This window comes from Acartia tonsa, chromosome 4 (assembly GCF_053477335.1).
Source record: "Acartia tonsa isolate MP-2025a chromosome 4, ASM5347733v1, whole genome shotgun sequence".
Lineage (NCBI taxonomy): Eukaryota > Metazoa > Arthropoda > Copepoda > Calanoida > Acartiidae > Acartia > Acartia tonsa.
The window spans coordinates 2,865,184-2,890,517 of record NC_137263.1 but is presented as its reverse complement, the minus strand read 5'-3'; the positions used below and the strand labels follow the sequence as shown (position 1 = coordinate 2,890,517).

The 25,334-nt window shown below is 35.1% G+C and overlaps 3 protein-coding genes across 11 annotated transcripts; 1 reads left to right on the top strand and 2 right to left on the bottom strand.

Annotated features, from left to right (window-relative positions):
• Window positions 1-453: 453 nt before the first annotated feature.
• On the bottom strand, window positions 454-2,513 carry LOC145315681 (uncharacterized). Its single transcript, XM_080155699.1, has 3 exons — window positions 2,346-2,513; window positions 1,789-1,901; window positions 454-1,312 (listed from the first exon to the last, which is right to left on the bottom strand). Exons 1-3 carry the CDS (start codon window positions 2,505-2,507, stop codon window positions 718-720), a joined length of 870 nt encoding a protein of 289 aa, XP_080011825.1. The 5' UTR covers window positions 2,508-2,513; the 3' UTR covers window positions 454-717.
• On the bottom strand, window positions 2,510-5,472 carry LOC145315679 (uncharacterized). 2 transcript variants are annotated; one of them, XM_080155696.1, is made up of 3 exons: window positions 4,745-5,472; window positions 3,820-3,910; window positions 2,510-3,365 (listed from the first exon to the last, which is right to left on the bottom strand). In XM_080155696.1, exons 1-3 carry the CDS (start codon window positions 5,051-5,053, stop codon window positions 2,737-2,739), a joined length of 1,029 nt encoding a protein of 342 aa, XP_080011822.1. In that variant the 5' UTR covers window positions 5,054-5,472; the 3' UTR covers window positions 2,510-2,736. The 2 variants fall into 2 exon arrangements, with proteins under 2 accessions (XP_080011822.1, XP_080011823.1); XM_080155697.1 differs by having other exon boundaries at window positions 2,510-3,367; window positions 3,828-3,910.
• A 1,750-nt stretch (window positions 5,473-7,222) lies between these two features.
• On the top strand, window positions 7,223-25,332 carry Sec6 (Exocyst complex component Sec6). Of its 8 annotated transcripts, none has more exons than XR_013878115.1 (22): window positions 7,223-7,413; window positions 7,777-7,956; window positions 8,243-8,322; window positions 9,431-9,548; window positions 10,097-10,248; window positions 10,682-10,747; window positions 11,140-11,269; window positions 11,723-11,819; window positions 12,276-12,336; window positions 13,062-13,255; window positions 13,953-14,054; window positions 14,462-14,518; window positions 15,478-15,593; window positions 16,178-16,238; window positions 16,988-17,121; window positions 20,910-21,048; window positions 21,484-21,618; window positions 22,481-22,618; window positions 23,562-23,642; window positions 24,316-24,450; window positions 24,484-24,588; window positions 24,842-25,332. XR_013878115.1 is itself a non-coding variant. In XM_080155687.1 (21 exons), the coding sequence occupies exons 1-21, from the start codon at window positions 7,280-7,282 to the stop codon at window positions 24,514-24,516; spliced, it is 2,343 nt and encodes a 780-aa protein (XP_080011813.1). In that variant the 5' UTR covers window positions 7,223-7,279; the 3' UTR covers window positions 24,517-25,332. The 8 variants fall into 8 exon arrangements, 2 of the variants coding, with proteins under 2 accessions (XP_080011813.1, XP_080011812.1); XR_013878112.1 differs by having other exon boundaries at window positions 24,793-25,332; XR_013878113.1 differs by having other exon boundaries at window positions 24,778-25,332.
• Window positions 25,333-25,334: the final 2 nt, after the last annotated feature.

Genomic DNA, 25,334 nt, shown 5'->3' with positions numbered 1-25,334 from the left:
TAAGAGAGCTTACAAAAAGAATTAGGTTGATAACTATAAAAACAAGCCCAAACGGCCAGGGCAAAATTTGATACTGAAATTTCATTTCCTATAACTGTACAAACTTCCCCCCCCCCCCCTCCTTACTCTATTAATCTCATTTTTGGTATACTGATTCCTAGGACAACAAAGTACAATGTTAATAGCAGAGCATCTTTATATTAAAGTCCAAAAAATGTAATATTTCCTTGCATTTAAGCAGTTTTTCAACAAAACTTTAAATTTTGTTACAACCTTTATATATTTATATTCGGATTATTCAGATCTGACACTCTACAAGTTTTAATGTTCGTTTGTCCTACTATTTCATAACTTCACTTTTATGGATGTTGTCATCCTTGTTTTAATAAAACAATTTTTTTAAGATATAAAAATCACTAATTAATAATTATCTCCTATCCAAAATTCACCTCATTTTATTTTGTCTGAAAAAAAAATTAAAAAATAAGACAAACAAAATGACAGATTAATGACTTTAAAATAATGACATAAAAAGATCAGTCACAATCACATGATTATACAAATCACATTTAAATAGCCACATGAAGGCTGAGAAAAAAAAGAAAACAAAATTGTTATACAGACAGGCCAATCATTTGTAAGTGAATAGTATGGAAATTTTCCTAACGGCAATTTTCACAAATATGAACACAAAGGTTACAAACACATTTACCACATTTACCATGGCAATGACATATACATGTCATTATAGGGCTGGAACTGTGAAGCCGCCATATTTTGCTGGAGCAAAATAGGACCCGGGTTGCCTAGTATTGGTATGGATACTTTTTTGCAACTAGGACATGGCTCTTGTGAAGTAACTTCCTTGCGTGTAGACTCCCCAGTTGCTGTATTTAGATTGGTGCTTTTGACTAGCAGGCGATTGACAAGGTTAATATTGACAAAATTATTGTTGACAAACGACCCAACTGCTTTGGCAGATCTATACTGTTTTTCAAAAAACTGAGCACACTTTGTTTCCAAGCTGTTGGCTTTTCCTTTGAATGAATCAACTTTTTCTAGCTTAGCTACACACTCCATTACAATGATCAAATTATCATCTTTAATAGCAATAGAATCTATTTTCTGAGTGATTGCCGAAACTGGACGTTGTATATCATAGAAGTCGGCCAAGAGAAGCATATCAGATAAAATTTCTATATTGGAACAGGAGTCAAGTAGTATTTTATAACCACGGAGCCAATCTAACAAAATTTTTACGGCATCATGCTTGAATCCTTTAATGTGAACAACTTGTGGAATGATAACAGAACTTTCTAGGAAATGTGCAATACATATTTTGATAAAATCACAAGTCAATATTTGCCCTAAGATGGTGCTGCTGCGAATTATTTATTTGGGGGGTGGGGGGAGTGAGCAAAATTGTCTAAATATTGAGCTAGATTCTTAAAACTTGGTACATAAGCCTAGTCCTATAGGTACTACATCTAAATGGCAAAATTTTTAGGTTAGGTTAGGTAAGAAAAACCCTGCGGAAATGGGGGGTTTTATGCATTTTTTTTTGTCTATTTTGATGGAGAAACTTACCTTTAATTGCTTTTTCTTAGGACATTGCCCCCTCCCCCCCCCTTTCCTCCCTTTAATGTAAATGACTAAGTTTAAGCCTTTAAAGGTATGAGTGTAATATTTTGAAACATAAGTAATATCATGATGTTAAAATTCAAACTTTATGAAATGACAAGAAGAAAAGTTACAGATACAAAATATTTTCAAAACTAGATATTGCACTTTCCTTGTATATCAAAACCTTTGATACTTTGAGAATTCTCTACCGTTCCATCTCCAGAATCGGTGAGGTTATGATTTTCCACATCCATTGAATTCTTGTTATCGTCATTGTCCTAAAATTAATGAACATTAAGTCAAAGATGGTTCATTAGTAGATTTTCAATGCACTCAGAGAAAAGGAGATGTCCATCTGACAAACAATTCTAAGTGTAAATTTTCCCACAACAACCACCCCCCCCCCCCCCTTCATACCAACTTCCCTTCAGTTACCTCAAAAAACAACAAAATATTTAATTTTCGGCAATTTCAAATGAAATTAATTGACTTAATAGCAGTCTCTGAAATGCACTAAAACCAGGGTGACAACATACTTAAAAGCAAAGCTTAACAAATCAAACTGGCATACAAACTATCATTAACAAAATAAATACTTAAGCCAATTTGATTTTATTCATTGATACTAAGTTAAACTTCATCTTTTTAAGGAATGGAAAATTTATTAAAATTTCTTAAGCAAGTACCTATATATTTTGATATTTAAAAAAATAAAACTACACCTTATTGAGAGGATTAACAGTGGCTACGCCCTTCCAGTTGCTGCTGAACATTGACTTGAAAACAGTTGACTCAGTCACAAGGACATCCATAGGCATAGCAATGAATTCCTTTTCACAAACTAGCATAACAGGAGTGTTATCACTTTCCTTTAGGGCTGCCATAATTTTTAATCTGAAAAAAAATAACAAAAAATTAATAACAAACTTCATACCTAAATATGAGTGATAAATTAAAAGGGAATAACATAGCCAAGCCACGTATAATTACAATGTGGAAGGATCAGAGAAAGCACAAATGAGCTGACTTTAAAAAAATGACTTACATTTGAATGGGCAACGTTTTTTTATGGGTAATATGATGAGACAAAACTTGGGTTAGGATTAAGATGAATTAATAATAATTCCGATTGGTTGAGTTTGCCCTTAGCCTTTCAATTTTATGGCTAGCACAACAATTACCGCAATGTAATTTTCCATTTTTCATTGCATCAGAAATGGCGATTGGAAACTTACTACAATGGTCGATTCCTATCACTGAATTGCATTTTGGACACATCTTAGCTGAATTCCTAAACGAGCAAAAGGAATCTCCTGTGTTCAGATTAGAACATTTGGCGAGTAACCGGTAGATAATGTCAATATTGGCAAAATTATTCACGACAGCCATTCCAAGAGCCTTGGCTGATCTGTATCGGTTTTCAACAAACTGGACACATTTTCTTTCCAAATTCTTTGCTATGTATTTGTATGTCTCAACTTCCTCAATCTGAAATACACATTGCATTGTGGTGATTAAGGTATCATCTCTGATGGAAACGTTTACCATTTGCTCAATGATTGGACTGACAGGCCTTGGGATGTCATAGTAGTCACAAAATAAAAGCATTTCAGTCAAAATTGGCATATTATGACAGTTGTTCAGGATTACGTCATAGCCTTGAAACCAGTCAAATATTATCTTAACAGTGTCATGTTTGTAGCCCTTGATTTGGATAACTTCCGAAATTATGTGTGAAGTTTCTAAGAAAAAATAAAGCACAATATATATTAAATTTTATGTCTAGCTTATAACAGATTATAGAAACATAAATAGATATGTTTCAAAATAGAACAAGCTGAGTTATGGTGGTGATAGTTCGAGTTCAAGTCCGTCCCAATGAGATGATATCAGTACAACCCTTATCCCAAGAATTTCAATTATCACAATAAATACAGGAAACCTGCCATTCTGGACAAGGTTATACTACTCCATGATTACTTAGATCCAAACACCAAGAAATTATAAAAATAAAATAATAGGTAAAATAAAAATGAGAAAAATATATCTAAAGAAGTTAAAGATTAATATAACTAGTTTTAAATAATCTGCAAATGAAAACAGAAGCTGTCTTAATTCAAAGTGTTGATCTATATGTATAAAACGCACATCTAATTTCAAATATTTGATTTTTGTATTAAAAGGGAAATATCATGCCTTTTCCTGGTTTATTTTTTAAATTCTCTATTTTTGCTTTCTCAGAATCAGTCCCGTTTGAATTTTCCAACTCCATTGTGATTTCATCCGGCTAACATTAATGAATAGAGCAATTGATTAAAAGGTAAGAGAAAAGATTTATGATTTGTATGGATATATTGACAGGCGAAATTTGTTGCCCATTTAGCTTGCTATGATGGATTTCATTTATTGGTAAGTTTGATCATCCAGTAGGAGAGGAGGGGATAAGGTAAAGGGTGTGGATGAGGGGGTATCGTTATTTTAGCAAGCTGCGAATATTACTTTATCGGTACTAATGAAAATCCGGTGCAACATCCAATTGTTAATATATCGATTGCTGGGAACATTGGGAGGGTATAAATAACAGAGCTTTGTGGAGCTTGATGCACTTACAGTACTTTACAATAAAGATCTTTTAAAATGTTCCAATCAAACACAATTTGACATTACCTATTAAAAACAACAAAAAGACCTAACTACAGACAAAAAATAAAATATTTCATCTAAAACAGAATGTATTATCTTTCCTTGCAAGGGCGTGATTCTCCTTTGATTGTTAAGTGTTATCTAGAGAATCCTGGGCATCATCTGCTTGTAATGGGATGCAATAATCAAACACCCAAGTATGTTAGGTTAAGTAACATCCAACAGACAACCAACCCTTTAATTGCATGATCTGTGTCTAAGAAGTCCTAACTGTGTATTGTATTAATTTGTGCCTGTTTATGGGCCAATACATTCCCCCAATCATAATATCTATGTCGCGCACTATAGCAGTAGGTAGTAACCATTTTTGACGTCTTTAGCTACGAAACGGTGTCGGGCCGAGATTCGAACCGAATTCCTAAAGTCGCAGGTTAACGATTAGTATTTTATGAAATTGTTAAGTACAAAAAAAAGAAACCTCATGAAACGGATGCACCATAGAGGCCTTCCTCCAGTTACTGCTATACATAGATTTAAAAACGGTCGACTCCCCGACTAAAAGTTTCATAGACACGGCTATAAATTCATCTTCACATGCAAGCATTACTGGAATATTTTCCGTCTCATGTAAACCTGCCATTGTAAAATTAGAAATAAAGTCTAAAATTATAAAAAAAAAAAAAAGGGCTAGCTTTACTATATGTAACAAAAATTTAATTGAACCGTTATGTGTCCTTGTACAAAATACAATATTAAAAATATACGTGAAAGAAAATATAGGTAACATTTAATTCTATATGTGTAAAAGGCTGAATAGTGAGTCATTTAAAACGGAATAGTCATTCTTTTTCATAATAAACACTAGGTACATAATATAAATCCAAAACTATCAAGAGAATCAATATTAGGCCGAGTTCAAATATTATATTCAAATTAAAGCTAATAATCTATAATTTTCACGTATAAAACTGACAATCCTGAACGGCTAGTACAATTACATATATTAGCTGTTTTGTCGTACGTCCTTTTACGTATTACAATGAAACGACGATCGATTATAGATCTTTAAAAAATGTAAAAAATAACAATTTCAACAAAACAGTTAAGTATTTAATAACTTAAAATTTTCAACATTTTATGATATATTTCAATACGTACTTAACTTTTATTAATCGTGTTCCTTCAAGTCAAGATCGAAGGAAGGCCGGCCACATAGTTGCCAGATATTTTTCAGATCAAAGTGTACAAATAAGGTGTACATTGGACCTCCAATGTGTACATTTGGAGGGGGGAAGGGGAAAAGGGAGGGGGGAATGGGGAGAAGGGGATGGGGAACGAGGGGGATTTGCTACGCTATCCTAATAGGTAGGAATTACACTAGTGGCATCTAGGAGCTCTTAAGGGAGAAGGGGGAGTCAACCTCACACCTTCAGTTGTAATTTTGCAAGTTACTACAAAAAATATAAATATTCAGTTAACCTTCAATGTTTATAACCAGAAAATAGAGGAAGGAAGCCAATTTTTGGGGGTAAAAAGTCCATTTTTGGAAGAAAAATTCCAATTTTGTGTGTACACGTGTACATTTTTAAAAAAATGTTGAAAATGCGTACATCCTCATCGGTTTTGCCCAATGTGTACATTTGTCAAAAATCAGGTCAAAAATGCGTACATTACGCGCAAAATGTGTACATCTGGCACCGCTGGCCGGCCACCTTTTACGATCGCATTCCCTTATTCGTTCGATTCGCGCCAACTTCCAATTTCAATTCATTCAAAAATGAACAAAATAGCAGAAAATATTATTCTAGCTCTCTTATTGGTCAAACTATTCATTTCGATACTTGTATTTGTTTGCGGATTTTTTCAATTTCTGATTGGTGGATTTTTTTGGTAAACAAAGAATTTCATTGGTTGACAATTTATACAAAGATGACATTCACATGAAGCATAATTAATCAAACAAAGTTTGGTTATTTAGAATTATTCTAAATGCTCTTTAACATGTAAATGTTGTACAAAATAGTTGGTAATAAAGCAAGAGTGTAAAAGATTGTAAAAATTACAAGAAATATTATTCTTAGAAATCAAAAATATCTCCAAAATCTTTGTTTTATAAATTTATAAATGAAGCAATCTGTATCTATAAACTTTGAAGTAAGGTAAATAAAAAGAGAACGAACTTGCCAGATGTACTTATTAGAGGACAGACGTAAGATATTGTGTTAGAGATTGGTAACTTTAAACATTGTATATATTTCTATTTTATAATTATTGATGTATATATGTAAAATATTAATAATTTCTTCAATAAGATTCCAATTTAAGAAAATAATTACATAAGAAACAATGAAATGGCCAATAATTTATATTTTTCTGTCAACATGTTTGTGGGAAAAATTAGCAGACAAAGGTGATCGAGTTATGATTTTGTTATGACTAATTTTACGCCCTTATAAATTTTACATTGAATTTTTACAGTAATTCTTAATTAACGGGATTTTTATATGTAACATATTGTCTTAATAATTTGACAATTCTTTTATTTTAATTAAAAGGGCTATTTCATGAATCGCATTTTACGAGTTTTGTCACTTAAAATTTGAGTCTCTATATATATGACAATAATCTTTATCCACGTAGTTTTAAATTAAGAAACGAAAATAAATTTTGATTGGCTATTCCCACGTTATTATGTTCTTCGTATTATGATCCTTATATGTAGTTCTGAAATTGAGTTTTATTACATAGATCATGTACTCTAATGAAGTGAAATTTGTAGCTGGCTTAATTAATTATCATCCACATGTACCCGGCCTTTAACCATTCCCCTCCTCTTCCTACTGGATGAAAAAACTGACCAATAGGTGATGTCCATGTTAGCAACCTCAATTGGCATTACATATTTTTTCCCCTGTCACAATAACCAATTAAATTATATTCTACATCCATTAGTTCTCATAATTTCAGACCATAGAACATTAAGAAGGAATTAAAGGCATAATTTGAAACCAAAATGCCTGGCTTCGAGGCAGAACGAAGCGAGGTAGTTCGCCTCGAGGCGGAGACACGAGAGAAGGCAGCGAAACATGTGGCGAATATGTTACAGCGTCCAGATCAACTTGATAAAGTAGAGCAGCTTGTTAGCAGGTACGTAGCTATATTTTTTTTATTTTTTTAGTTTGATAACCTACATTTTGAGAGCTTACTGCATTAACTTTCATATCTTATGTTTGCTTAACTCGCGTATTTGTAAGACACAAGCTGACGTAATTGTCAATTTTTTTACCTATAAAAAATCTCTGTAATAACTTTTACCTTAAATTCAGATTTTCTCAGACATACCTAAATGATTGTTTATTGCCATAAAAATGCATGTCATATCATCCTAGCTAGAACAGATAATTAGCACAATATGTTGTCAGAAGGTTCGAACTGTGCAGAATATAACTTTATTTTAATTATCTCAGAATTCAAATAAAAATAATTCAAACTAATATTTTTTTCCTGTAGGGTAAAACGAAAGAAAGCTAGTGTTGAGGCGATGTTGAAGACCGCCATGCAGTCCCAGCTGGACGGGGTGCGGACAGGTCTGAACCAGCTGGAGACAGCGCTCACGGACATGAGGGAGATACGCGTAGGTATCACAGAAATGGAGGTCAACCTGGAGGCGATTCCGGATCTTTACCAAAGGTTTGCCTTTAACAAGTTATTTTAAATATCATGAAAATTTCATAATAAGGAAGTATGGTTGACCCCCATGGATGTATTTTGTTAAAAAAAAATATTTTCGCTGAGGGGGGAGGGGGAAGAATCTTTTCTCAAAATTTAATTTGCTACGCAGAAAAGATATGTTACATTATATACCATAATACCTACTCTTAATAAATAAAATTTTAAGCATACGAGGAAAATTCGATTTATTTTATTTTATAGACAAAAATAGCCAATGACTAGGTATTTTATATTATTTTTTTAGACTTGCTGAAGTACGAGAAGAAAATTTACGTCACAGTCAGTTGGCCACGGCCAGAGAGAATCTCAAACATATTTTTACAGGAAAAGACAGAATAGTTATTTTTTCGCATTATGATAGTAAAATGAAAAATTGTAAGAATATAACCAGATTTGTTAGCCCCGAGGGGCCGAACTATTATTGTCGCACACCTGACATACCAGCATTAGGTACCAATTTTAACGTCTTTGATTATGATGCGGTGTTGGGCCGATATTCGAACCTATCACAACAAGCGGATGCGCTACATGTTACGTTACAGTCAGTGGTTACCCTTTCTTCATAGTTGTCTATAATACTTTCTTATTGGTTCGTTTGCAGATTTTACACATCAACTTAATATTTGCTTCTAAAGCCGAATTGTTTTTTATTGTACATAAATTTTAACTTTCTTTAAACTAATCATATTCCTATGACAATAAGGGGTTTTTTTTTAATGCACCCATCTCGTAATCAATGTATAAATGGCACTTAAAATTCGAATTTTGATCTAAAATTTTGCATGTGTAATCCTTGGTAGGTCTATTTTCCCTAAATCGAACAAAAAGTTGAAAAAGTAACGGCTAACGTCTCAGCCGTTTAGCCGTTTTTTGGCTAATTTTAGGGCAAATCTGTCATAAATTTCGTAGAAATTAACTTTTTGAAACATATTTTTGCTTTAAATCATGTGAAATGATACAAAAAAAAACATTTTTTGGATTTCTAGTACCAGCAACTACCGGCTAGAACCATTTGAAAACGTTTTGGAGCAGAAAAGAGCATTATATGAAGAGAGGTTTCGTGATGGATTTCCCTTAAAAATACCCAACAAATAGCTAAACTGCTGAGCCGCCAGCCGTTAGCCGCTACTTTTCCAACTTTTTGTTCGATTTAGGGAAAATAGACCTACCAAAGATTACTCATGCAAAATTTCAGATCAAAATTCGAATTCTAAGTGCCATTTATACATTGATTACGAGATGGTTGCATTAAACCCCCCCCCCCCCCTTTTTATTCAAAAGTTTTGTTATGTTTTATTTGTAGAAAATTCACAAAAATTTGATGCCTGATAAAACCTTAGCACTACCTTCAAGCTATTACCTATTTATCCTAGTATAATTTCTACTGCATTAAAAAAATTGTTGATAGGTAATATTCTGTGAATTCATGTAGTTCCTGAAACCGTGGAGAGGACCAAGTTATTGATCCAGGAGGGCAAACTATTACAGGCGCACCAATCCTTGGTGGATTTAGAAAATTCCAGAGATGATCTTCTTTATGAGCTACATAGGTCAGTATTTTAAATAACTACAATAACAAAAAATTAAGGTATATTTAGGAAATCTTATGTATCATGTTATTTGTTGATTGGATAAAATACTAGAATAACAATTTTAAGACACTTAACCGATCAATACCTTTTTTTTTTAAGGTTCAACTATATATGATTGAATTATTGATTGACTAGCGGCTATGCCCCTTACCCTCACATTTTAAATTTTTATTTTATAAAGAAAATAAATTTTGGGGTGCAATTTATATTTTTTAGCGGTTATTTCTCATTGAGGGGTAGTTGCACCCTCCCTCCAATAGCTTCCCAGGTCTTGTAAGAAGCTACACTGTAAAGAAGAACCATATCACGACATGTAGTTAAGTAGGGCGCGTGTTCAAACTCCCAGGTATTACCCATATACCTATACTCTTATTTTAAATGTTTGACAAAGAAGTGTCTGGTACCTTTTTAAATGTCTTAAGTTATGACTTTGCCTGATTGAGTAAATTTGAATTTTCCTACCATCTTTTAGTTTCACAATGTTCAAAAAAAAATTTTTTTTACAGACTTGGTCATTCCAACTCCGACGACAAGGACCTGTTGAAGGAGTACTTCGAGACAGTGGACGACCTGTCTGCCCTGTTGGAGAAGCATCTGGGCATCATCTTACTCCGCGCCTTTGCCACCGTTAGAAAAAATCCGCATGAACTTGTCACAGGAAAGTGTTCGTAGATTTTTTTCGTAAATAATAAATAAAAATTTTACCACAGTATTTATTACCTAATCTTCTTAGGAAGTATGTCTTTTCTTGGCTCGTCTTTCTAAAAAAAATCACGTTAGTTAAAGTGAAACAAAAAATAATGAGCATGTTTCAACCTAATTGAATCTCCCCACCACCATCCTCTATATTTTTTTAGAATATTAGGTAACTTTTGGGAGTTGGGGGGGGGGGGGGGGGGGTTGGAGTGGAGAAAAATATACACCCCAGGTTTTCAAAGAAAGAACAGTTTTAAGATTGGAATTATTACATAGATGTTGATAAACAAGAAAAATAAAATAGGAAAAACTTGTGGATTTTCTTAATTCTGAAATAATATGTTAAAATGTTATATAACTATGAGGAAATTACTGAACACTGTTGTTTCGTGTAGCTCTGAGAATAATTGAAAGAGAGGAGAGAATGGACGAGGATTGCCTTTATAGAATGAGACAAACAGGTAATGTATTTTATATAGTTGCTTCGCGCCTAGCCTCTAGGAGAGCGCAGGAAAATAATCATAAACCACCCAGATACTTATATCAAGCTTCCCTTAAAAGTACAACAAATCCGAACCAACAATTTTTGAGGTCTTTAGCTTTAGATAAACAAAACCTTACTACTTTACATTATATGATCAGCTATTGGGACCTTAGATGCTTTTAGGTTCATCTTAGGGGGGGGGGGGGGGGGGGCAGGCAGCCCATCGTCATAGATTTAAGTTTTAAAATTACCTGGAAAGTAATTATCTTGGATGATTGCAATGTAATTAGGAAAGAAATTATTATTTTTAAAAAATATGATTCATATTCCTCGACTTACAAAAGTAAAATATCACCACCAACAATTTAGGTTATATCCCCCCGGGCCGTCCTAAGCAGCTGAAAGAGAAATGTCTGACTCGGCTGCACGACGATATCAGCCAGAAGATTGAGGCCAATCAGCTGGAGGTCAGGGACGAGAATAAGATGTGGCTTGTCAGGTGAATTGATCAGCTGTTTCATTATCTGGATGGACATTTATATCTTAAATGCGTTTGGTCTATTTTATAAAATTTCTAGCGGCTTCGCCCCTAGCCTCTAGGGGCTATATTACCTACCCAGTAGAAAAAAATACGAATGGATCGCAAATTTTCGCGATTAATAACTAATTCGCAAAATTCGCCAAAATTCATAAAAAATATAGATGGGGGATTTTTTGTTTTTTGGGAGAAATCACCTCGAGTCAAATTGACCACCCACCCACCGATTTTTTTTCTTTTTCTTTATTAGAACTTAAACTGAAAGTTATGGGTTGACTTTCCTCCACTCCCCAATTCCCTCAAGTGTCCCAAGATGCCACTAGGGGCGTAGCCGTTAGTTGTAGATAAAATATACTGTCATAGGGTGCCTTTCCTTGCATCTTAGCTGATCTCTTTAAACATATTTAATTTTAGGCATCTTGAAGTTATCCGTATCAAGATGTTGGAGGACCTGAGGCTTGCTAAGCATCATTTTGTTCCTTGCTTCCCTCCTAAATATAATATCTTTCAGGAATATATTTTATTCACATGTTCTTTTACAGGGGGAGGGCTGTTTACTGCATTAGTCCCCAAAGTATTATTATTTGTTTTCTAAAATGTTTTTGAATTTTGATTGTTTGGTATATTAAGTTCAGTATCCAAACGTTTCAACCCTTAATTGTGATCTAAAGAAGGGGTAATTTTGTGTGTCATGATTTGGGATGTACCTTAATTTATTGGTTATTTAGGTCCAGTTTGGTTAAGTACAATAGTTTAGCCCTGTGGGGTAAGGATACCCCAGTGCTAGGGCTTCCGCAGTTGCTAGACTTGTTGAAAATCGCCCCTCTCCACACCCTTATTTTCAATTCTTTTTTTTCAAAAATGAGGGAGATTTCGTACTTGCCAGGTACTTTGTTCAAAATATACCATTAAATTTCCCAGATTTTATTTATGAAAAACTTATGAATAAAAATATTTGCATATTTAGTATTGTGTATCATTATATCATACAGTTGTAGCGGATAGAATTCAAACTATTATTGATGAAGGTAGGTTTAGTATTTCAATATTTTATTATATCTTAAATCTGATTATATTTTCTTAATCCTATACCTAATAGAAAGTAGTAAGGATTTTTTGGTTAATGTTATAGTCCCTTTTGTGGCAACACCTCTAATGGGACGTTTCGTCATATTTTCACAGTTACTTTTGATAGGTTATTTTAGGTTAGGTGATTGCCCCGCAAGGGCTAGACATAGGAGAAAAGCTACTGTGAAAATCCGACGAAACGACCCTTAAGAGTCGTTGTCACGAAAGGAACTATATCCGATTTTTTGTCTGAGGCTAAAGACGTCAATAAGTACAAGTCCGAGTTGGTTGTATTTTTCAGGGAACATAAAAGTCGTGGGGTGGTTTTAAGCCATTTTCCTTGCCTAGCCACCAGCCCTCCTTTATAAGCTAGGGGCAAAGCAACTAGTTTAGTTTAAAATCAACAAAGCATTTGATGAAAATATATATATTAAAATAGCCAAGGTTTTATAAGAACAGTTTTATTATGAATTCTAAGTTTAAGGGAAGAAGCAGATAGGATTTTTGCTTTAACCAAGTATTGGTTTTAACCCAAAAAAATAATAGGGATATGTTTTTCTTTTGTAAAATTAAACTTAATTGAATAAAATAACCTTTTTTTTTAATTGATTGATTGATTATTCATACTTTCTTACAGTTGGACCTAAGACTCCTGGATTAACTTTCATTAAACAATAACATTAAGGTCTAGAGGGACAAGAGTTCGTATCCCTGCTGCAGTGGGTGGAGCAGACTTACCCCGGGCCCGATCTCATGGGCTCGACGGCCCTGAACATCGACAAACACCTGATCCCGCCCCTGTTGAACCCGGAGGTCGTGGATGCCCTGATGACATCGTATCTGGATAATATGAGGGAGAATTATAACAGTTGGATGCAGGTAAGTAATAAGCAAGGCTCGGCAGCCGCGCATAAGCCTCAAATTTAAACCCGCTTGTATGAAAAAAAAAAAAAATTTATATAGATGTATTGTCTGTTTAGTAATTTAGTACCTAAAAGATTTTTAATATGAATTTTAGTAAAAATAATAAAGGATACTTTAAAACAAAGTAACCTTTTTAGTACTGATAACTATACCTTATTTTAGAAATAAATTTAAAATAAGGGGTCAGTTTTAAGTTTGTTTGTTCTAGGAATAGTTATTTATCAAATTGTATTATAGACAGCATTCCGCGGATATTGAAATATATACGGCCCCTCAAGTCTAACAAAACTGGTTGTAATCCTATAAGTTTTCATTTTATTATCAGTGGAAAATTGTCTGTAATACGATGCTCTAAATGGTTTTTCAGTATGGTTGAGGACCGGTTCTAATCCATCTGGGATATTAATCGGTTTCGAAGCCATACTGGAAAAAACTCCCTCCCCCCTATTTTCGATTTATTTTAAAAAATAAGGAATGGGGTAGTTATCAACAGGCACTTGTGGTAAAGCACTATATAAAGAAGGTCTATGTTTTTTTTCTCGCATTTTAGGGTAGGTAGGTATAAATTTTAAAAAAATAAATAAATATACCAAAGACTAAAATCAAGAAAAGTAAACGAAACCTATTAATGAATAAAATTTTTATTTTGTAGAATGCCATCAAGTTGGAGAAGGAAGATTGGAAGAAGAACAAGGATCCAGAGCTGGACATGGATGGATATATCAGTACCTCCAGTCCTGTTACTATATACCAGGTACTAGCGGATACGCCACTAGAGGCCTCTACTGACACAACTTGAGGCGAGGGTAAAGCTAAAAAGTATTTTAGTTTTGAATGGTGATTAAAAGCAAAAACTAAAATAATTTCTGTTTTTTTTTCATGGGACGATTTTTCTTAGGAGGATTGAAATACTCTCTTATAAAATACAATAAACCTTCCATGGACCAAAAAGAAACTTCACTGTAAAGGAGAACCATATCTGTCCAGCAATTACCGAGATCTTAAGCTAAAGACAGAGAAACTCCTTGTTACTTTATATAAGGATAAATAGTGATTCTTAATTTAAAAGGACTATAGAAATATGTAATGATTAAAACTTATGACTTGTTTAGATTCTTTGATACTAACTTTATCAAAGTTTTACGCCCTTTTCTATTAAAGATGGTGGATGAGAATTTGCAAGTTTCTGCTACCATAAGCCAAGAATTAGTTTATAAGGTAATTTTTTACACATAATTAACTCGGGTATAATCCCTTTCGTGGCAACGCCTCTTAAGGGGCGTTTCGTCAAATTTTTGACACTAGCTTTTCCCTTATTTCTAGCCCATGCGGGATGCTCTAACCCTGCGGGGTCAATTCCCCAACCCTGCGGGGCAATCACCCAACATAACTTAACTTAACCTAACCTAATCAAAAGCTACTGTTAATTAACGACGAAACGCCCCTTAATAGGCGTTTCCACGAAAAAGACTATACCCCATATAAAGAACCTTTAACAAAATAATCAGCGTTCGTAAGGGATAAAACAGTGTACGATACATTTATATAAATCACCAATTATAATAAACAATAATAATAAAGATTATTGGTTAGATTAAAGATAAAGACTATTGGTTGAAAATTTAGGACACTACTAGTTTAGAACCAAACTAACCAAATTAATTAAAAGTACCCAAGATTTTTTAAGGCAACGAATAAGATGACGTTGTTATAAAACTTTAAATAATAGTATGATGTGCAGTCCAATGCCCTCTTCCTCTTTGGATATATAAATCAGGAATAGTCCCTTTCGTGACATCGCACCTTAAGGGGCGATTTATCGTTTTTAAATTGGCTTTTTATAGGTTATTTTAGGTTAGGTTAGGTTATATTGGGTTAGGTGATTGCCCCACAGGGTTAGTTAATTGGCCATGCAGAGGCTAGAAATAGGAGAAAACCTACTGTGAAAAATACGAAGAATCGCCCCTTAAGGTGCGATGTCACGAAAGGGATTATACCCAATAAATCTACGCATAATTTCATACCTACTGACTAAGTCAGAATTTTTACCTGAAATTTCCATAGAAGATTTTTCAACCGTAATCTTATTTTTATCGCTGTATCTTTGTTTGGATTGAAAATATTCATATGTTGGCATAAATCTTTGACTTCTCTGTTCAACTGTTAATATTGCTAAGGTGTTGCTGCTGGGCATCGAACAGGTCGCAGACTTTGGCCGTCTGTACAAGACTGCCATCATACAGTTCAAAACTGAATATTTTGCGGATAGAAAACAGTATGGACAATATACGAGGTACATTTTTTGGATCATGGAAGAAAAACGAAGTTTCGGGTTTTGTCGTCATTTCATAGTTGCTTTTATCCTATTTCTAGCCCCTGCTACGAACTCTAAACCCTGTGGGGCAATCTAAACACTTACCTAACCTTACCTAAAATAGCCTTTCAAAAGCTACTGTAAAAATGCGACGAAACCCGCAACTTCGTTTTCTTTTCATGACCCTATATTTTAAAGTTGAGATTATTAACGATTTGGAAAACTTTTTTGGGTATGCCTGGTGTGTATGTTTAATTGCTGTCGAAAAAATAACTAGCAGTAAGATTCAGCTCTTCAGTACAGCCCCTACGTTGAACCAATGGATATATGATATACACTGATACAGGGATATGTTGACAGGGGAAAAATTGTCTTCAATTTAGTTTGCAAATATGGTTAGTTCGTTCATCCAGTAGAAGGAGGGGGGTGGGGTCGATGAGGGGGTTGCGTTATTTTAGCCAGCTTCGAGCATGAATACATGAATTTCTGGTGCAACAACCAAGTATTTATAGGTATAGCAGCCACTAATTGTACCCTCTCTGTTTAAAAAATGTTTTGTCTAGGTACATGATCGCCATAATAAACAACTGTGATAGGTTTGAAGAACTCAGTCAGGATATGAAGGTAGGTTGCACCATTTTGTTTCCAGTATGGCTTCGAAACCGACTAATATCCTCTGGATTAGACTAGGTTCTCAGCAATACTGAGTAATGTATAGCATCACATAACAGACAATTTCTACGTATAATAAAAAAAATTATTAAAATTAATAGCAGTTATGTTAGACCAGGCCTTCGGCCCCTCGGGGTAACCAAACTTATACGATGCGATAAGTCACTATTACAATTTTTGGAAAAAGGGTTATATACCTATGTATATAGTTTCACGGCTGCTGTATGAAATAGACTGATGTTTTTTGTAGTGAAAAATAAAATACTCATACATCCTTTTTACAACTTAGTCCGTTAGTCGGTCATTCTACAAGCATTTATATATTAATATGTAAAGGTTTCATTGTTATTCAGTTTTCATCTCCCTCTTTTGTTATAACCACTGAACATCTGGTCTAGACCTCTACAGGTTTATGTTATAAATAAAATTGATGTTCATAGCAGAGAGAGAGAGAGAGAGAGAGAGAGAGAGAGAGAGAGGCTGTTTAATACACTAGTCCCCAAAGTTATATAATAACGTTTTCTTATTCTTTGTCTGAACAACTTTGGGGACTTTAGAAAATTTTGATTAGTTGGTTAACTAAGTTTAGTGTTCAAACGTTTCAACAACTAATTTCAAAGAGTAATTTTGTGTATAATCATTGGGGATGAACAATAACATCAATTTATTGGCCATTATCTTATCCCTTTTAATTTTCTCAGGAACGTTGGTCCAAGGTGACCGTTAGCGGGGGAGGCGGGGGAAGTAGCGGTATCCATCACGATACAACCGCCATCGGCCAGGGTACCGTTAAAACTGAACATGAAGTTCTACTCCGCACTTATCAAGACATCAGGTACAAGTTAATTTCCTTTACAAACCCCTCCCTCCTTTCCACATACAGGGCCGGGGCGGAGGGCTGCAAATTATAATGGTAGTCCGAGTTTTATATTTTATAAGCATATTAATTCTTTGTTGGCTTAAAAACTTAGAGTACTAGATTAAATAAAAGATGTTTTGTACCACCTATCATCATCATCATCAGACGCATCTCTCTTTTTGACTGTGAAGGCCAGAGAATACGGACACCTTGTTCCTCCATGAATTCCTGCTGTCTTTGGCAAGTTTCTCAGCTTCTCCCCATGTTAATTCCAAATTAAAGAGGTCCTTTTCAGTGCTCCGCCTCCAGGTCATTTTTTGTTGTCCCCGATTACGTTTACCAGTGGTAGGGTTCCATTTTAAGCACTTTTTTGGAAACCTATTTTGTTCCATTCTGAGCACATGTCCTAGCCACCTTAGTCTTTTATATTTCACTTCTGCTTCAATACTATTGCACTTGGTCTTAGCATACAGCTCAAGGTTTGATATTTTGTTTGGCCAGAATATTTTGCAAATTCTTCTTAGGCAGCTATTGTGAAATGCATTAAGTTGATTTGTTTCAGTTTTCACAGTTCTCCAGCATTCCGCTCCATAGAGAAGAACTGATTTCACATTACTGTTGTAAAGTCTGATTTTTGTTTTCAGAGCAAGTTTCTTTGAATTCCAAACGTTGTGTAGACTGTTGAAAGCAACCCTAGCCTTATCAATCCTGGTTTTAATATCAGCTTTTGAGCCATTTTCACTGCTGATAACACTCCCCAGATAGGTGAATTTGTTGCTTTGTTTCAATTGTTCACCATTTATTGTTATAGTTTGATCAGGGTTTGTAGGTATATTCATAATTTCAGTCTTCTTGACATTAACAAAGAGCCCGACTTGTCCTGCATATTTGACTAGTCTATCTGTCTTAGCTTGTAGATGTTTAATTGTTTCTGAAATCAGTGCCAGGTCATCAGCAAAGTCCAGATCTTCTAGGTGTCCTAGTATGCCCAGCTGGAGACCACGTTTTTTGTCCTCTGTGGTTTTCTTCATCACCCAGTCAATGACCAATATAAATAGAATAGGTGATAAAATGCATCCCTGTCTAACTCCAGTGCTTATTTTAAAGAAATCAGATGTCTTATTGTTTCCAACTGAAACACAGGCTTGGAAGTTGTCATAAAATTTAGTTATCATAATTATCATCTTTTCTGGTATACCATAACTTCTTAGTATTTTCCAGAGTGTTTGTCTGTGTATGGAGTCAAAGGCCTTAGAGAAATCAACAAAATTTACGTTAAGTGGCTTGTTAAATTCAACACATTGTTCAATAACTGTCCTAAGGGTGAAAATTTGGTCAACACAGCCCCTTCCAGCACGGAATCCAGCTTGTTCTTCTCTCAGTTTATTGTCAATTTTCTCATCAATTCTGTTTAAAATAACTTTACATAGGACCTTGCTTGGGATAGAAAGCAGCATAATTCCTCTCCAATTATCACAATTGTTCAAATCTCCCTTCTTAGGTAGTTTTATGATTATACCTTTAGACCAGTCCGTTGGTATCTTTTCTTGCCTCCAAATTTTATCAAAAAGATCAGTTAGAGTCCTAGCAGAAAGATCTATGTCTGCCTTAAGCATTTCGGCAGTTATCAAGTCAGGTCCTGGTGCTTTGTCATTCTTTAGGCTATGTATAGCAGCTTTAACTTCTTGAATAGTTGGTGGTCTTATATCTATGTCTATTTCATGTCCTGGTTCTGGTTCAGCAGTAATTTCTGGTTCAGGTCTGTTCAACACTTCTTCAAAATGTGATTTCCACCTTTCAGCAATTTCTTTTTCTGTAGTGAGTAATTTACCATCTTTAGCCTTGATAGTTTCACCACTCTTTTTGCTATATTTGCCACTTAATTGCTTGGTTATGTTGTATACTGTTTTCATGTTACCAAAGTCAGCTGCTCTCTGGGCCTTTTCAGCCAGATTGTCAATGTAATCTCTCTTGTCTTTCCTTGTGCACTTTTTGACTTCTTTGTCTTTAGCAGTATATTCAGCTTTTAAATTGCTCATGTCAGCCAAATGTTGAGCATTATGGATTTTGTTTTTGAGCTTCTTTCTCTCTTCTATTTTGATCCATGTTTCTTCAGAGATCCAGTCCTTTTTCTCTGGTTTCTTGTGTCCTAGGATTTCCTTAGCAGTAGATTGAAAGTTTTCTTTAATTGAAGTCCATGTGATCTCAGTCTCGTCATTTAGGTCCTCTAAGACTTGAAATCTATTTCTGAGTTTTAAGACAAATTCATTCTTTATCACAGGGTCCTTTAATCTTGAAGAATCATATTGTCTACCAATCTCACTCTTTTTATCATGGCCAGTACGCTTCAGCTTTAATTTAATCTTACTGACAACTAGTTCATGGTCACTAAATATGTCGGCTCCTCTATAGCTCCTACAGTCTTGCATTGACTTGACCCATTTTCTATTGATCATAATGTGGTCAATCATGTTTCTTGTTTGTCCATCAGGTGTTGTCCAGGTATATTTGTGAATGTTTTTGTGTTGGAATAATGTACCTCCTACAACCATATCATTATTTAAACAGAATTCAAGTAAAAGTTCTCCATTTTCATTTCTTGTACCTATGCCAAAGTGTCCCATTGCATTCTCCACTCCAGTCCTGTCAGTTCCTACTTTAGCATTCATATCTCCAAGAACTAGGCACATGTCATGTTTGGGTACTGAGTTTCTGATTGATTGCAGTTGATCATAAAACTCTTGTTTTACTTCTTCATCTTTGTCATTTGTTGGGGCATAGCATTGGATAATGGTCAACTTGCAGTGCCTTGATTGGAATCTAGCCTTAATTATTCTGTCTGATATAGGTTTCCAGTCTATTAGTGAATTGACATGTCGTTTTTGAATAATTATAGCAACACCATACATATGTTGGCTTTCATGACCAGAATAAAGTATTAGGTGGCCATCTTTGGTTGTAGTTTGTCCTTGTCCTGTCCATCTACATTCTGCAATCCCAAGTATTCCAATATTGTAACTTGTCATTTCTTTAACTACTTGGGCTGTTTTAGTTGACTCATACATTGTTCTAACATTCCAGGTTCCTATCTTACAGCTTTGCTTAGAACTTATTGGTCCTGTCATCAAGTTGATAGCTTCCTTTCGGATTTCACCATCATCTTTCATATTCTCAGTAAACTGAGCATCAGTTCCAACGGTTCTTGTTTCATGCACACCTCTGGCTGTGTGAAAGCCATTAGTGTTTGAGGTTCTGTGGGTGTTTTCGCTAACTGTGGGGATTTTTACAGGTAGGATAGTTAGTCCTACGCAAACCTTCCATATCCCTGGAAGGATTGTACCACCTATATGTTAATTAAAATAGTCAAATTGTAGGTGCCATATTTTTAGAAAATTATTGGGGTACAGTCCCTTTCGTGGCAACGCCCCGGCCCCTAAGGGGGCGTTTCTTCGTATTTTCACAGTAGCTTTTCTCCTATTTCTAGCTGCTGTGGGGGACTCTAACCCTGTGGGGCTAATTGCCTAACCCTGCGGGGCAATCACCTAACCTAAAAAAACCTATCAACATTTTGAAAATACTACGAATCGCCCCTTAAGGGGCGTTGCCACGAAAGGGACTTTAGCCAATTATTGTCATGGTCCTAAGCCATTTTTAGATTATCTACTAGTCACTTCAAACATTTTTTTTCCAATATTAAATTTTTGTTTGTTTGTATATTTGACTAAAGTCTGGAAGCGCAGCCACTAACCTAATTCTAATTGTAGAGAGCTGTCAATTGACTACCTCTTGGACGAGGCCTTCCTTGACATAGAGGCCTACTTTGGGGAGTTGTTTACGGCCAGGTGGCAGGGTAATCCACAGGCTGTTGAAACTATCTGTCGTACTCTGGAAGATTATTTTCAGGTACAGTGAAACTATAATGGATGTAAAATATAGATGGATATTACGACAGGGGAAAATTTGTCTTCAATTTAGGTTGTTAAAATGTTGGACATCATTTATTGGTCAGCTCGTTCATCCAGTAGGAGAGGGAGGGGATGTGGTAAATGGGGTGGATTGGGGGCGATCATTATTTAGCATGCGACAAGTTTCACTTTATTAGAGTACATAATAATCTGGTGTAAGATCCATGTAATAATAAATCTATTAGTGATACTAATTTGAAAAGATAAACATCCATAAAAAGATGGTTTTCAAAGAGAGGATGCTTTGTTGAGGTTTTTATGTATTTAAACAAAAGGATATTTTCATTCTAAAAAGACATACCTACGTTTTTGTGAAAAAAATCTTGGTTAACTTAATCAGAGGGATGGATTGAATTGTTTTATTACTTATCAGGATTACCAGTTCTTGAAGCCGAAGAACCTGCACCTGGTGATCCTGAACGCACAGAACCGCGTGGCGCGCAAGTACATCACCATCATGCTTCAGCCCAACATGCTCAAGCGCAAGATTGCCCCCGTCAACGAGCAGGTACGATATTATTACAATATACCTACGTGGATAATGGATATTTTGACAAGTGAAAAACTTAGGTTGTTAACATGGACATCATTTATTGATCAGTTCGTTCACCCAGTAGGAGGGTAGAGTATGGGGTAAAAGTGGTGAATTGGAGGATTCTTATTTTAGCCAGCTACGAGTTTTACTTTATTATACTACATGAAAATCTGGTGTAAGATCCAAGTAATAATAAATTCATTACAAGCGCAGCTACTCTATAAACATTGAATATTATTAATTTTGTGTGTCAATTTAAGTGTGTTTAATAGGAGGAAAAGCTGTCAAACATAGTCAAACATTTTACAAAAGTAACAAGTTTATCTGTCTCTCTGTCTGTAAGGATCTCGTTAACCGCTGTACCGATATAGTTCTCCTGTATAATGTTTGTTCTTATAGGTCATGGGATTTTTCAAAACTATTTTGGATAAGGGTACCACTACCCCGTAAGAGAAATTGCACCTAGAAAAAGATACCCCCCCCCCCCAAAAAAAAAAAAATACTTTACTTTTTTCTTTTAAAACTAAAATAGAAAAGAAGAGATGTTCAAAAGAACTTGGGGTATAGTCCCTTTCGTGACAACACCTCTTAAGGGGCGTGTCGTACTTTTTTTCACTGTAGATTTTCTCCTATTTCTAGCCCCTGCGGGGGGCTCTAACGTTGTGGGACTGGGGCCAATTGCTTAAACATGCACGACAAACACCTGACCTAACCTAAAATAACCTATCAAAAGCTATTGTGAAAATACGACGAAACTCCCCTTAAGAGGCTTTGTCACGAAAGGTATTTTACCCGAACTTACAATAGCTTATAAAACTAAATATTTTTACCACAGGATCGCAAGAATGTAGCCGCGCAAATCAAGAATGAATCCATGCGGTGCAAGTCCTTCTTCAAGGATGTGAAGGAAATGGCTGCTGGCGGTATGGAGGATTATGACTCACCATTTGACACCATAGCTCTGCTTGCCGAGGTAATAATACATCTAGTTTATAATTCTCTAGTAGCTGCTGGTGGAATGGAGGATTATGACTCACCATTCGACACCATAGCTCTGCTTGCTGAGGTAATAATACATCTAGCTTATAATTCTCTAGTGGTTGCTGGTGGAATGGAGGATTATGATTCGAGTCACCATTCGACACCATAGCTCTGCTTGCTGAGGTAATTGTACATCTAGTTTATAATTCTCTAGTGGTTGCTGGTGGTTTGGAGGATTATGACTCACCCTTCGACACCATAGCTCTGCTTGCTGAGGTAATTGTACATCTAGTTTATAATTCTCTAGTGGCTGCTGGTGGAATGGAAGATTATGACTCACCATTCGACACCATAGCTCTGCTTGCCGAGGTAATTGTACATCTAGCTTATAATTCTCTAGTGGTTGCTGGTGGAATGGAGGATTATGACTCACCATTCGACACTATAGCTCTGCTTGCTGAGGTAATTGTACATCTAGTTTATAATTCTCTAGTGGCTGCTGGTGGATTTTAACAACTAATTGTAATCTATAGAAGGCGTAATTTTGTGTATCATCATTGGGGATGTGCACTAATTTTTCGGCCTTTGTATTATCCCTTTAGATGCCTGAATATGATAAAAAAAACATTTAACATATTTCAAAATCTTAACTTTTTATGAAAACTAATTTAGTTTTTTTCTGTATGGATTAGGAAACCGATTAATATCCGCTGGATTTGAACCGGTTCTCAGCCATACTGAAAAATCATGTATAACATCGTATTACAGACAATTTTCCACAAATATTAAAATAAATATCATAAAATTAATAACAGTTTTGTTAGCCTGGGCCTTTTGCCACTCGGGGCTAACAAGACTGGTTTTAATCTTATAATTTTTATTTGATATCCGCGGAAAGCTGTTTATTATACGATGCGATAAATAACTATTGCAAGGTGTTGGCCGCTGACCTTGAGATGATGTCGCTAGATTTGGGAACTCTGTGTCAACGATATCCAGATATCACTCATGAACAGGTCAGGGACATTCCCGAGATTTTATAGGACATTATCATTCACAGATAGGCATACTATTGGTTATGAGTAACACGTTGCGCCTCTGATCGTTGTTGGGAAGGTGATTGGTTCGAATCTCGGCCCAAAATCGCGTCATAACCGAAGACGCTAAAAATGTTTCAAGTTACAAACGGAAAATATTTTTTCATTATTTAAGGAGAGATCAGTGTTTTTCCATAAAGTGCCTGCCGAGAACTGACTGAAATAAATTGAAAATAGGGGGTGTGGTTGGTTTTTTCTATGCTTCGCTTTACGGGGCTACCTGGTATTTAACCTGACCTAGCCCGACCAAAATTAATAAACAAACAAAATAAGTTTAAAATAAGGGGGTGTGTGGGTTCAGTGCCGAACAAAGTAAACTCCAAATTGTCTTAGCTATTTATCAATCAATCCCATAATATAAAATAGTAAGGTTTCTTGTCTGTAGCCTAATATTTAGATAACTACTAAACCGATTGAGTTTTTCATTCTATGGATGCATCTTGATGGGTTTAGGCTCTATAAAGTTTATATTTAAGTTTGGTTTTTATTCTATTTTATTTTCCATTTTTTACTCCTTCGAATACAGAGCTCCTAGATTCTAGGAGCACAGCTGCCAATTTATTTAAATTGTACTTAAATTAATCATTCTTAGTTGTTCTGTCTGTTGTTATTGCGTGGTGACCTCGGTAGCCGGCAGGAGGCCCACAGAATGGCAGAGGACTATGTGAAGGAGGAGGGCGGGGAGGTCAGGCCACTCCATGCCAAGTCCATCTTCTCACAGGTCAATGTGTCCGCCAGCTTGAATCCCTTTGCAAGTTAGAAGTCCGCCAGCTTGAATCCATTTGCAAGTTAAAGTACTAAGGCAGCTAAATGAAATTCAGTTCACAAAATTTAATTGTCTCCTTATACAGAAAAGAAGATTTGGGTATAGTCCCTTTCGTGACAACGCCTATTAAGGGGCATTTCGTCGTATTTTCACAGTAGCTTTTCTCCTATTCCTAGCCCCTTGTGGGGAGCTCTAACCCTGCGGGGTAATCACCTAACATAAAGAATAACTTATTAAAAGCTACTGTAAATACGACAAAACGCCCCTTAAGGGGCGTTGTCACGAAAGGGACTATACCCAAAGGTTTTTCTTTGATTTGAATCATATAATGTTTATGTGTGTTTTAAGATAGATTGATGTTGACTCATTGAATAGGGTTTAATACAAGTTACAAAAACATTCCATGAAAAATTTCAACAACAAATATAATGTTATATTAGGAGATTCTCTTGATATATTATTGCATTAAATTACTATTTTTTTTCTTCAAAACATAGAATAGATAAATTATCCTTCTAGAAAGTTACATTAGAATTCTCAAAGAACATAATTAACTATACAGATTACCATTGATTAAAAATTTTCTCATAAACCTTATTAACATAAGATGTATTATTATAATAGTAAAAGTATAGAGGGGGCCGACATTCCTTGGGTGTTAAATGCAATTTGCTAGCAGACGAAAATGGTCCCTACTATTTGGGCCAGTTAGTTGTCTTGGTTATACATCTATACCTACTTATACATTTATTGTTTTACATATTAATTATATTTTTATAATTGTTCATTTGTTATACTAGTTTTAGTAATTAGTTATTATTATTGATATTATTTAATTTCAGACA